The sequence below is a fragment of the Orycteropus afer genome, unplaced genomic scaffold (genome assembly GCF_000298275.1).
Source record: "Orycteropus afer afer isolate SDZICR_OR568_19922 unplaced genomic scaffold, OryAfe1.0 scaffold00388, whole genome shotgun sequence".
In the NCBI taxonomy this organism is placed as follows: Eukaryota; Metazoa; Chordata; class Mammalia; order Tubulidentata; family Orycteropodidae; genus Orycteropus; species Orycteropus afer.
The window spans coordinates 904,884-918,857 of NW_006921975.1; the positions used below are offsets into that span (position 1 = coordinate 904,884).

At 41.1% G+C, this 13,974-nt stretch overlaps 1 protein-coding gene across 1 annotated transcript in view; it reads right to left on the reverse strand.

Annotated features, from left to right (window-relative positions):
- Positions 1-7,836: 7,836 nt before the first annotated feature.
- GRIA3 (glutamate ionotropic receptor AMPA type subunit 3) overlaps positions 7,837-13,974 on the reverse strand; it is a 359,162-nt gene continuing 353,024 nt past the window's right edge. Inside the window, exon 15 of the mRNA XM_007953365.2 lies at positions 7,837-8,082. Coding sequence (XP_007951556.1) covers positions 7,837-8,082 — 246 coding nt within the window. The remainder of the gene's footprint in view (positions 8,083-13,974) is intronic.

The following is a 13,974-nucleotide window of genomic DNA, read 5'->3' on the forward strand; positions in this document are numbered from 1 at the left end:
GAAAATCACAGTTTCATGAAAAAAATAAAAATAAAAATAAAATAAAAACACAACAGCTTTCTTTTTGTTCAATACTGTTTAAAATTTGATTGGTGAGTTATTTGCTAATGACACAATTTTTGGAATGAAAGTTTATATTACACTTTTCTGGAAACGTTTCATTGGAACAAGACTTCTTCCTTTCTCTTCTGAAGACAAGAGCAAATATGCAGCGAGTCAACTACTCATCTAAGGATCACACTTGGGAAATGAACGTGAGCTCCTATGTCTTACAGTCTGGTAGCTTCCCAATGCACGTCACTGATGAGAGCGAACTACTGAACTACAGAAAGCATACATTGTTTTTTTATATAGGAGGTAATTAGTGAGCGGAGACTATTTCCTCTGACTGTTCTGATGATGCCAATGGCAGGTACGCAATTAGTTTCTTGATAGCCCATGGAGCAGTGGAGCAATCTTCTGAGAGCGTCAGTAGAAAGACTTCTCCAAGCAAGGACCTGGGAGTGATGCTGAGGCCCTCAGTTTAGCAGTAGGTTTGGGAATGCATTTCATCTTTGCAAACTAGAAAAGGACACATGCAGTCTGACGGAGAGCCACGGGCAGGAACAGGCAACAGCTGGTTGGACAGACCTAGCAAGAGTAAAGTCAGATTGAGAACTGTGGTCTGAACTCGCTGGCCCTTCTCGCAACATGATCCTGTCTCCGTGGTATACACTTGAAAGGCATACTTAGCAGAGAAAGCAGAGCTAAACACAGTGTTTTTTTCTGAGAAAGATATTCTAAACACATCTGGGAGTATAGGCAACATTTCCCTCACCTCAATGCAAAATACTCAGCTATATAGACTTAAAATACACACTGAAGCAAGAAAAACAGATCTGTGAGCTGAAATTCCAGGCTTCTTGGAAAGCCCCAGGATCTTTTTACGAAAGCACCGAGAGGGATGCCTGATAGTGCCCCATCCCTTGCTACACACAAGAGTGCGTTAACACGCTCTGCTAATCCCTTCACCGAGTGGGAAGTTATGAACGCATTTTCACAAACCATTTCAAGGATACAGAGAAGTCACCATTGAGTCCCTTTCCCAAAATATTTGAATTATCTAAGTGTTGGTGTTTACATTCTAAAGATATACACATTTCAGCAACATTGAAAGGAAGTAGGGTGCACAGAACATCACTACCAACAGGAAATATCCAAAATATCTGATCAACAGATCCTAGAAGAAATGCCAGTCTGTCTTCCCAAACACTGGGACTCAAAGATTCTTTTTCTTTTTTGTTTTCTTTTTTTTAAATCAGGAAGAATTAATTATTTTAGCTAAGATGGGGCTATTTGCTGGATTGGAATTTTAAATTTGTGTGTGTGTGTCTGTGTGTGTGTATTAAAGAACATGGTATTTTTATACTGTGCAGTGGTATCAAAGAATGGCTTTTGTTGAATAGATTTTTTTAAATAAGATTTTTTTTTCACATACTGGAATCTTGCCTGTCCATTTTTTTTGTTGGTTTTTATTTTAATTTTTGTTTCAAGCAAAGCAAGAAGATTTCAATGATGGTTTGCATTGTCGCGAGTCTCAGAGTATTCCATAAGGCACTGAAGGAAAAAAAAATCAGTTTTTCCTATTGAAAGGTCATTGCACCATCAGCAATATTCGTGTCATGCCCGACACCAAGGAGAGTGAAATCTGGCTCAGGATCCTTGAAGCAGCCACCTTTTCGGTGATTCCTCTCATCACATGCCTCCGGTGGGAAGGGATCTGCAAAGGCAAGGGGATATTTCAGTTTGAAGGGGATTTCTCCCAGGAATTCAGAAGTTTCTTATGGCTCAGTCTATCTTAGGAAAAATACCCTGGCTGTTTTCTCACATTGGCATCTCTGGGGCTGCACTCTTCTGATGGGCTTTAAGCAAGAGGTCTGGCTAAATTCTTTAGCTCAATGCAAATGCTTTGAGATAGGTTAAATGAGGTCAATTCTCTACTGTGTACATTGTGCTAAGGAATATACAGGCATTGAATGACATCCAACTCAAGACTTTAATTGCTTAGGTTATAGGTATACTAGAAAGACTTAGTTGCATTTGAATGCAGGTACTCAGGACGACTGCACTGCATAGGGTATTCTAATTACAGAACCTATGATAAAGTGCTGTTTACCTACGACAGAAGGTAAACAGTGTTCTCTGGTTTGTTGGATTGAAATCCATTCTGACTGTGAGAAGAAAATTTGCTGCTCATTACCATAAAGGTGACAGCTTGTTTTTCTTAACACCTATAACCTTAGCTATTAAAATCTGAAGATAGCACAGGACTTTAAAGAGACAGCACATTCCAGGAAGCAGCCAGAATAGCGATACCCATGAAGGAACTTGGCATCCATTGGGGTCTTTGCCCTGATATTCTGGGCCTGATCGAGATGCTGCTGATGCCCTCCTTTTGGAGGGGATTCATTCATTCATTTGCTCCTGACCCTAAAAACCGAAGGCTAGTTTCCTGCTTCCTCTTCAAACTCACCCCACCATCCTTTCCCTCTACATTGATAGGACACATCTTTCTCTCCAGAGACGACACTAAATTGAATCCCACATGAGTGGCACGATCACTTAGGTAGTGAACTATCTACCATGGGCCCTGGAATAAGTATCTATAAGAAGAATGTCAAAGATGCACCTGAAGGCCAAAAGCCCCAAGAGGGGCAAAATAAGACTAACATGGAAGTGGGTAAACCTCTTTCTTGGAACTTTTAGAGTCTTAAGTCTATCTATCAGTTCTATCTCAGAAGCTTGGAGAAGTTTTATACCCAGGAAAGAAAGGTCAAAGTTCCCTCTCCCACCAATTAGCCATGGGATATCATTAGCTGCATGACTTTGAGAAAGTCATTAACCTCTTAGTCCCTCCTTTCCTGATTGTAAATGGTGATAATAATAGTGTTATCATTGAGGTAAAAGACTTCTGAACATAATGAACGTCAACACTTCCGTTATCTAGAATGGTTCTTCCACTTAACATAAAATGAATTCTTTTAGGAATCCCTTTATTTGGAGAGAAATGGGAGGCTAGCATAGGCCAAAGTCCCTCTCTCTCTCTCCTTTGTTGTTTTAATAAACTTTGGTTCATGTGGAAAAGAAAACAAAAAAGATAAGATGAATTCTTTTAAATAGGAAAACTTCAGTGGTAGTTAAGTTGTATATCAACTTGGCTGGGCCTGGTTTTGAGTGGCTGGGCAGCTGGAGGCAGTTATTCCCCATGATGAGACTGGTAATCAACTCCATGATGGAATCTACTGGGGCAGCTGAGTAGCTGCCTTAGGGATGTGGTCTGCTTCTAGCATATAAGGAGAAGTTTTGAGAAAAGTCTCAGTGGCTTTTTGGCACGCTTGGACCCTACGTGTAGCCAACTCTTCATCCAGCAGCCTGCCATGCCCTGCCAATCTTGAGACTTTTTCTGGACTTGAACTAGTGGCCTGCTATATTGTTTGATAATCTTGGGACTGTGGTATTTTGCTTGTCGACCTTGTGTTTGTCAGTCTCAGCAGCCAGCAGCTGCCTGAGCTAAGAGACACCTCCAGCTTCCGTGGGCCGGAAGCAGGAGGCAGAGCTGAAGTCCAAGGTCGAGGGGCTTTCACCCAGTCCCTAGAGCTGGCACTTTGAACTCGGACATCTAGCCTCCAAAACTGTAAGAGAATAAATCCCTGTTTGTTAAAGCCATACATTTGTGGTATTTCTGTTAGAAAAGCCCAAAGTAACCAAAACAACTTCTCCAGCAAGAATGCCTACACATAGGCTGCAGAAGGAAAATGATCACATGAACAAAGTTAATATTTTCTAGGAAGACTAAACAGAACAGAGTTAGAGAGAAAATGAAAATCCTTTCCCTAACTTCAGGCATCTTGAGGTCTTGAAAATGAGAGGGATTTCAAAACCATTGTTGAAGAAGACAGAAGTGTTTCTGAACAACATTGAGGAAAGTGGGAAGAAGTCTTCAAACTATTCCTAGCAGAGCCAAACTTAGAGTACAGTGAATTTGGAGCACTTGATAGCTGGTCACCTGCTAAGGCATACTTGGGGGCCACACTGCCAAGAGTTGGTCAGTAACCCAAAGAGGCAGCAGGTACTCAAGTGGCTATCTACTCCTTAACCAGTTGCCAATGAGTTGATTGCGACTCATGGTGACCCTATAAGATAGAGTAGAACGACCCCACAGGGTTTCCAAGGGTGCAATCTTTATAGAAACAGACTGCTACATCTTTCTCCTGCAGAGCAGCTGATGAGTTTGAACTGCTGACATTCCAGTTAGCAGCCGAGTGCTTAACCACTGTGCCACCAAGGCTCCCTGTCTGCTCCCGATATCTGAGGCTGAGGCACCTGTTCTCCACAACACATCCAATAATCCTGACACTGCTATCACTGAGAGAAAACAAGAGGCTACTCCTTCCACTTTTAAGGATGACCTTTCATTAACCAAGGAGCTGTGGTGGTGTAGTGCCTAAGGCATTTGCCTGGTAACCAGAAGGTTGGCCGTTCAAACCCACCAGCCACTCCATGGAAGGAAGACTGGGCAATCTACTTCCATAAAGATTTACCACCTCAGAAACTAAAAGGGGGTTGCTGTGAGTCAGAATCGACTTGGTGGCAGTGAGTTTGGATTTTGGCTTTTATTAACCAGATTTCATTTGGATCATAGTTTTGGAGGTGGTTTGCCCCTAAGTCATCCTTCATGAAGAACATTCATTGACTGATTTTTTTTTCTTTTTGTGGGGGGTGTGGGGGAGGTAGGGTTCCAGGCTGTTCTTCGGACTTGAGCGGCCAACCTTTTGGTTAGCAGTTTAGCATGTTAACTATTTGCACCACCCACGGACACCTCCTGAAGAATTACTGGTACTCCAAGGTTGTCAGAGAACTGGAAGCCTAAGAACTAGGTAAGAGATTAGAAGTTGCTCAGAAACATCGCAGAACTTCTTGGAAAATAAATGACGAATGGGTGAAGATCCCACTCTTTGCTTAACCAACATTCGCCTATAACATCCCATCACCCAATTGGCTGAGGATGGTTTCTATTTCCTGCTCTGCCTGCTTCATACCTCTTGACTGACACATGTAAGGTCTTCCTGGCATCTTTTGAGGCCTTTCCTTCTTGTCTTGAGACTTCACACAGACTCAGAGGACAGATTTGTTCACAGAGGCTCTTCCTGGGTTTTCTTTGCATGTCATCCCAGAGATGGTTGCCAACGTGCTAGCTAACTAGGCTGCAAGGGCTCAGTGTTTATTAAGGAACCACTAGGGTTCAGTGTCTATTGAAATGTGGTTTTTGCCTCAGACAAGATGACCAAAGGAAAGCCAGAGGACCCGAAGTTGTGGCAAGTTTATTTCTGAGGCTTTTACCCCAGGTTTGATGTTCTGGGCCTCTACCTTAAGGCTGTAAAATTCTGCCCAATACAACCAAAGATCTGCTAATCCTAATTTTCCTTTTTTCTTTTTTTTAAGCTACGCTCTCTGAGATAATTTTCTCTAGACTCTTCCAACTCCTTGGACAAATGGCATTTGCACCACCTGGGCGCTTGTGAGCAAGGCAGACTCTCAGGTCTCACCCCCAACCTGCTGAGCCAGAAGCTGCATTTTCACGATTCCCAGGCGCTTCCCATGCACGATGCCATTAGAGAAGCCTTGCTCTGCGGCTTCAAAAAGAGACTGAAGCTATGGTAGCTGAGGGATGGAAACACAGATTCTCAGATGGAATGGTTGTTGATTAAGAAGATCTGGGGGCTGAGCCCCAATACCTCTGTTTCAGAAAGATTCTTTGTTAGGAAAATAGAAGTCATTGAATAAACCACCTCAGGTGGAGTCCATAAGAAGTGGGACAGATGGAGACTTGATGAGGTCCCTCAAGATTTGATTTTGTGGCCAAGTGGGACATGGACTTAGAATCTTCTCTCCATTTGACAGAATTCTATTGGGGTTCCAAGGTTCCTGGAGGCCACCAGGCCATGGATGATTAGAGGCAGTGTAGTAAAGAATAGAGCCACACTTGTATGTGTTGCCTTGAGCAAGTCACTTGATGTGGCTGGGTTACCTCAAATGTGGTCTATTTTCCTTCAGATGAGGCAATATGAGAATGCCTGGAAGAGTGTTACACAGATTCAAGGAGTATTATTTATTTGGATGCCAATACCTTGAATTTGGGATAATTAAGCTAGGCTGAAATCACCCATATACTATCTTAAGAAAAAGCAAATAATTTGCACAAAATTGTAATGGGCCTATAGAAATTACTCAAGAGTAAAACATTTAAAAGAAATTGGCACATCAAATGGTTGCATGCAAACAATGCCAATTACGGATGAATCCATGTATTGCACACTCAGAAATGCAGTTCCGTGTACTGAATACGTTGTAGCAAAATGCTACAGTCTGTAGCAGGAACGAACAACCAGCAAATTCATGAAACTAGATGATACTTTTCAACATGAAGGCAAATAATTTATTTGGATTGAAATATTTAAAAAGATGACTGAATTTAGAGCCTTAATGTGAAATAAAAGAAGGACAAAACACAAACGCATTTGTAGAAATTTAAGCGCATTGAGGTTTACTCATAGGGTCAAAAATCTTCCTCCTAAAATGAGGGATATAAAGTTGCTAATTGTTCTGTTCCAATTCACGAAGGAGTGTTAGTGATGACAGATGTACTTGAAGGTAACAAGACTACACTGCACACTTTTAAACACTTCCGGAATTTAGATGTTATCCTAATTCAAGCCAGCCTTTGGGTATGTCTGTGTTATTGGTGGGGTTTGGCCATAGCTGCCAGAGTCAAAGTGGAATCAGACAGCCTCTTGTCCATACGAATTTGGAGGTGGCCAACAGTAAGGAGTCTACACTGTCCTTTGGGAGACACTTACCTGAGTATTGCTTCCAAGGAAGGGACAACAAAGGGACTCAAGATTAAGAAAACTGTCTCAGGCTTAAACTGATTATTGAAAAGAACCACAGCTACTCAAGGTGGTAGTGCCTCCCTTCCATTTCTAATTCTAACTTTCGTTCCACAGCAGCTGCTTTCCTTAGATCCACATTATCCAATACGATAGCCACCGGCTACATGTGACTACCGAGCACTTGATACATAGCCAGTCCCAGTGAGACGTGCTGCAATTGTTAAATACACACTAGGTTTCTAAGATTTAGTATGAAGAATGTAATATATCTCATTAATAATTTTTTTATATTGATAACATGTTGAAATCATATATTTTGGATACACTGGCTTAATAAAATATGTGATTAGAATTAATGGCACTTGTTTCTTTTCCCCCTTTTTACTGCACTACTAGAGCATTTAAAATTACACGTGCAGCTCATGTGTGACTTGCATGTATTTCTATTGAACAGTGCTGCTCCACAGTATACTTTTCTTTTTGGGTCACAGAACACAATTTCATTACAACTATGCTATTAGGGAGCTCCAGTGGCAAAGTGGTTAAGACTCTCAGCTGCTAACCTAAAGGTCGGCTGTTCGGGAAAAAGCTGAGACAGTCTGCTTCTGTAAAGATTTACAGCCTTGCAAACCCTATAGGGCAGTTCTAATCTGTCTTATAGGGTTTCTACAAGTCAGAATCAACTCAATGGCAGTGGTTTTATTTTATTTTATTTTATTTTTTTTAAGAAAAGCACCATTGCCTGACAAGAAAGAACAACCATCGTTTTTAAATAAACAGTCAGATGGTTGCAAAGAATAGACAGTGCTTGAAACAATAAAACCAAACTGAAAAACAAAGCAAGAAGAAAGAAAGAGATTAACACACAGCAAAGTAAGGCTAAATTGACTAGACCTTAACCGTACCCCTAGATCTTAACACTCTCTGTTCCATACACGTTGTAGCCTTCTCTGTATGTAGCGTAATTCTGAGTGTTGGTGGCCGGAGCAGGCTTAAAGTTTTGGGTGTTCTTTGTGAGTTTCATGCGTTTGGACTCTGCCCGTGATTTGTAACAGAATTCTATCAAAGCCACCATCATGGCCAGCCCCAGACCTCCGACAAGTATATAGAAAACGCCTGCCACATTGCTCAGGCTCAGAGCGCTGGTCTTGTCCTAAGAGAAATGAACAATGCGATTAGTTCTTGGGGAAAACAAAGGCTTTGGGACATTATAATACATTACAACACTATAGGATAGTTCTAAGTTGTAAAATAACTAAACATTGATGTAAGTGTTCTGACTCAACTCTGGCAATTGGCTAATGTCTCATAATGACCAGCAAGACGATAGATTGTGCTTCTGTTGACAGTTGTGATCCTCACCTAAATGTTCTTTTCTTTCACTCCTTCAGTCACTTAGTACTTCCAAATGGTGTTCAACCACTAAATAAAACAGCACTTGGGAGTGGGGACAAAAGAGTAAACACAAGCACAATTTATTCCTCTGCCAGCCGCAATAAAAACCATTTGCCAGACTGGAGCTGTGACGTAATCTCTAGAAATGTAACACTCTTTTCATTTGGGAACTTGAAGCACTCTTTCCCCTCTCTGCCCCGCAACACCCCTTTCTCCCTTGTTCTCCCTGTGACAAACTTTGCCAGCTAGTCTTTAAGGCACCAGCTGAGAATATTAGAGATTCCTGATATTCTTATCTGGGGACTTATGGTTTGTTTAAAAAGAGTTAACTTTTCCCCTTCCCTCAGTGGCTGAGAAATTGCTCCCTTTGGGGATTGGTAGCTAAGTTCTCATCTTAGTTAAAATCAGGGCAGCAAATCTCTGTACTGCCAGGTCAAGGGCACAGCATGAAGAATTGGCTCCATTCCATCTTCCTGAGAGTTTAAGGAAACTGTCAGGAGAACCCACTGGGTTCGGGATTTACTCCATAGAAATCAGAAAGCTTCTTTAGAAGGCTGATGGTTAAAAAAAAAAAAAAAAAAAAAAAAGTCCAGCTCATTTTTAGCTTTTACTCCAGGGAGTAAATTGTAGCAAACAGTATTAATGAAAAATACTACACTTGTCTACTGTCTATTTAACATTGGGGGTGGGGCGGGGGGAAATCAAGGAAGCCGGTCAGTGACTTTCGGGTCAAACTGTGCAAGTCTTACTAATCTATCTGCCTTTATAAAAAGCAAAAACTGAACTGCTGAACAATGGAAAGATAAAAGTTGGTGCCTTGAGCCCTACCTTGGGGTAGGACACACCAAGGGCCAGGAGTCTTTCTTTGAAAAAAGTAAAATAAAGTAGCATTTTGTAGTCTTTTTAGAGGGGATGTAACCATTTTGCTGCTGTATGGAATTGAATGGAATACCCAAATTGTTAAACCAGTGAACTAAGTATTTTATTTAAATGATAACACAGTGAGCAGATGCTGGCCATTGCTGGTGCTTAACTCTCCATGACTCAGCTAGTCCTGGTATCACTTAAAGAATTAAATACAAAGACTATATGGCCATGCCATTCTGGTTTTATTTTCATACGTGCCAGTCCTGAACTTGTTTACCTTAATGAAAAGGCCAATTGGAATCGAATCACATAGTTGGGCAGAGGGGTGTGGGAGTGCCTCATGTCTACAACAGCCTTGCAAATAGTCAGTCTCCTAGGATGAATGACAGTTGGCTAGACAAGCAGTATGCATTTTGGTCACTTAGGAAACAATAGATCATCTCCTTAAGGAGGCTGGTGAGGCTATCTGCAAGGATGTTGTATAGTCCATTAGGAAATGGACTGATTTCTGGTAACCCTCCTTCTGCCATTAGACTTTATATGTATGTGATATTTGATGGAGTAGAAAGGTCTTTGACATAGCCCACGTAAGCTCTGGCAACAAGAAAAGCTTCACGTTCCATGTGTTCAAATTTCACAACAGTTACAGAATTCTCCGATGTGGGATATAGAAAACCAGTAGCAAAATGGTTCACTGCACAGGGAAAATGAGTGGCATTTCATGAAATGAATTAACTGATACCACAATATTAGTTCAAAAAAAAAAAGAAAGAAAGAAAGAAAGAAAGAGAGGCAAAAATTGAAACTAAAAAGAACTTCCTTGGGGAGCGAAGGGGGGCAGGAAGGAGGCGGGGAAGAGTGTTTCATGCTTATCAATGTGATGTTGTCCTGACAATGTACACCCTTAAGGAGCATGCTGCTAAATTTTTTTTAAAAATATTATGTACAGAGATTCAAATGAGACCTTTGGAAGAGAGATGTGTGACAGACTTAATGAGATCTGAGATCCAAATAGATGCTGAACTCAATACAAAAACAGCTGGGACGAGGCTCGTCATTCCGCTTACAGAGCCCAGTCTTTTCTACTTATTTAACTATTTTCAGATGGAATTGACATAATATCTTAACAATCAAAGGTATTTACAACTGCAAAGTCTCTGTCACTGTAAGAGGTTAAAAAAAAAAAGTACTGTCACAACTGGATCTTTCATTTTTTTTTTGGGGGGGGGTAGGTTATCTGTCGTTAGAGTTTCTTTTTGAACTTCCAAAATGTGAAATACAGTAAAACCCCCTTATAACACAGCTTGTTATTTTACAGCTGTGGAATATGGTGGGCCAGATTGAGTTCCGTAATAACAACAACAGTTCTATTGAGTCAGTGATGGATGCCATGTGGCGGGCCACGGAGGCTTGTGTTTGCCTTATTCCTTTAGCGCTGGTATTATAAAGGGGTCCCACTGTGTCAGGGAGTGTGTGTTGCGAAGGAAAGCTGTTTTAGGGTAGAAAATAAACAGTGGGTCAAAATGTGATTGCTAATCAGTACAAAAAGACCTTCAGCGACTGACCTTACTCCCGGAATCCTTGGCGCCACACTCCCCCTTATCGTACCACCATTTGTTTTTCAGCTTGTCTAAGATGCCTTGTTCACTGAGTTTCAATACTGCAAGGTTTACAGGCGTTCTTCACGTGGGAAATAACATAAATAACATTATATTATGTTATTTTATGTTATTCAAGCTTCAAACTACTTTAAAACTATAGAAAGCGATAAAGCAGGGGGCCCTGGCCACAGAGTAATTTTAGACACTGCAGGCAACCTGAGCATTACCTTATAAAAAGTTAACACTACAGCAACGCTATATTTACCAGGGCCTGCCCATATCGCTTTGAGTAATCGGCACACACTGTTAAATAATGAGGATAGAAAAAAAGGCACTCCTCAGGTAGGCTGTGTGTGGTGAGGAGGGTCACCCCTCAAGTGATAATTGTCGGCGGCAGCTTGTGGTAGCTTTGTGATGGAGGTGTGTTAAGTTTGATCTAACTGGGTGTCTTGTTGTACTTCCAGACAGAAAGCAAGTTTTATGAGGGAGTGGGGAAGGGAACAGGGCCAGAAGGGAAAGAGTTGCCATATTGTATACTGAGAACAATGGATAGAGCCAGACAGAATAGGAAATAGAGTCTATGTGAATAACATAGCTTTATTACACACATCTGTTGCCCAGCTGAAAAATGATCCCAGAAAGAGTGTACTACACACATAATCGGTTTTCCACAGATATGTATTCTAAATACTTTATGCACATGCACCCACTGGTCTTGGTATGAAAGATATAACTTGGCTCTCTGACTATTGGATAAAAGGACTATTTTCAACAATGAGAGGACTAGTCTATCGATTGTTTTTGAGTTACTGACTGGCTGTCTGATATGATCATCTTGTCTGTGGTCAGGTCAAATTACCACAGAGTTGACTAGATTGTTGAAAAATGGATTATTAATATGGCAATGGATTATTAAAATGGCAAACCAACTTGCCCATGGTTGGGTATCACCATAGAGGAATAATACAGGTAATTGTTCTGCTAAGATTGTTATTGTTATATGCTGTTGAGTCAGACCTGACTCATAGGGACCCCTTCTTGGGTTTCCGAGGCGGTATCACTACAGAATTAGATTGCCCAACCTTCCTTCTGAGGAGAAGCTGGTGGGTTTGAACTGCCAGCCTTCTGGTTAGCAGTCAAGTGCCTTAGGCACTAGGTACCAGAGCTCCCTCTGCTAAGATAGGACTTCCTCAACTGAGAGGCTGATACATCCCCAGGAGGTCAGGCCACTGCTTCTTAGTTCTCCACTTAAAGTGTGAGGGCCACATTCACAGCCACTTGGCAAATATATGAAACCCTACTGGGCTAGCTCTATTCTGGCCCTAGGATAAATATTTTATCTCTTAGAGATTGTTTCTTCTTTACCCTGTCTTCTTTCTAGAGCTATTGAATTTTAAATGGATTCTCTCTAATAACTCTGGATAAAAAATGTATTATACATAGAGGGTGGCATAATTCTATTATGAAGCAATCAACTGCTGTGTGTTCAGATTCATGTGAGAAATACTGTCAATACTAGTGCATGTTGCTCCAAATGGCACCAATTTAATGCCATAGAATTTCTTTGCTTATTTTGGATAAGTTAGACCCACCAACACATAGAGTCATTGATAAGACTTCCTCTAGTCACAAAGATCTGGCTTCTATCATCGCAACTCCCCACAGCCTATTTCCTTTCTTCCTTCATTTGCTGTTGAGAGCAGAAGGGTGATCTCATTTTGAGATATTTTAAGAAATGTACCATCATTTAAAAATAATATGCAATTGCAGAGTACTTGAGATTTGAAAAAATGATGAACCTTTAGTGTCAGGGTGGTGACATTTTCTAGGTTAGTGCAGGGCTTGACAGCCAGAATATCTGCATTTTGTATCTCACCAGGAAACCGGGGTCTTTTTATACTTTATTTTTCTTAACTTCTGGTTGTGATTTGGGTGAAATATACAGAGCAAATCAGTTTTTCATTCAACAATTCATACATTGTTTTGTGACATTGATTGTGGTCCTTCAATGGAGCATCACCCATCCCACTTCCTCCCTGTGTTTCTTGTTTCCATTCCTCCTTCTTTCCTAAACTTTCCTGCCTTCTGAACTTTGTCCTTAGGAAAATGTCCTTTTGATCTTGAATGGTTGATTGTTCTAAGGAGTTATTGTTTACCTTATAGACCTGTCTATTGTTTGGCTGAAAATTGAGCCACTGGGTGGGTTCAGTTCCAGCTCTGTGACTAAGGGATATTCCTTAGCCCTGGGATCCCACCAGTTTCTATCCAACCAGTAAGCCTACTCTTTTTTTTTTTTTTTTAAATGATTTTGAGTTTTGTTCCACATTTTTAAAAATACTTTAAACAAGTTCCTTCAATCAATGCTCAGAATCCTAGGGTTCTCAAATGGCAAGCTGAGGTGCTTAGAATGCAAAGCACCAAAATATACTCAAAAGGAAGTTTTGAGCCTCTTTTAAGATATTATTGGTAATGAAAATAAAATCTTTGACCTTTAAAGGACAGACAGGCCATTTATGGCCCTGAGACCAGCATTGGATCTGCCTTCTCCCCTACTCCCCATCATCTGGCCCCCTTCGCTCACTTCTTTCCCCCTATTATTTTTTATCTTGTCACTACTGCCTCTTCCCCAGGCTATGCCTTAAGCCAGAGACTGGACCCAGCTCTGTAATATAGGAGCTAATTTAGATTGTAGAAGGAGATGTTTTCCAATGGCATATGGGTGACTGAATCCATCAGGACCACAGGAAAAAGTGCTAAACAGTGCTCTTTTTCTTTCTGTACTTCCTCTTTCTTATTGCAAAGGGTCCATTATCTGCCTGTCCTACTTCAAGATACTGTGCTCTCCAAATTCTTCAGTAGTGCTGCTCTTGCTAGGTCTTAGGAACAGAGTAGTCTGATTAAACACATTCACACTAAGGTCTAAATAGGGAGGTTCCACCCTCCTAGAGATCCTGGTTTTAAAAGAAGCTTGTTGATCTTTAAGCAAGCTGTGTTGTTAAAAGTGTAGTGTGTTGGTTTAGAGTGTTGTTGTTGTTGTTATGTGCTGTCGAGTTGGCCCCAACTCATAGCAACCCCTCCTTGGGTTGCCGAGGCAGTATCACTACGGAAGTAGATCACCCCATCTTCCTTCCGAGGAGTGGCTGGTGGGTTTGAACTGCCAGCCTTCTGGTTAGCAGTCAAGT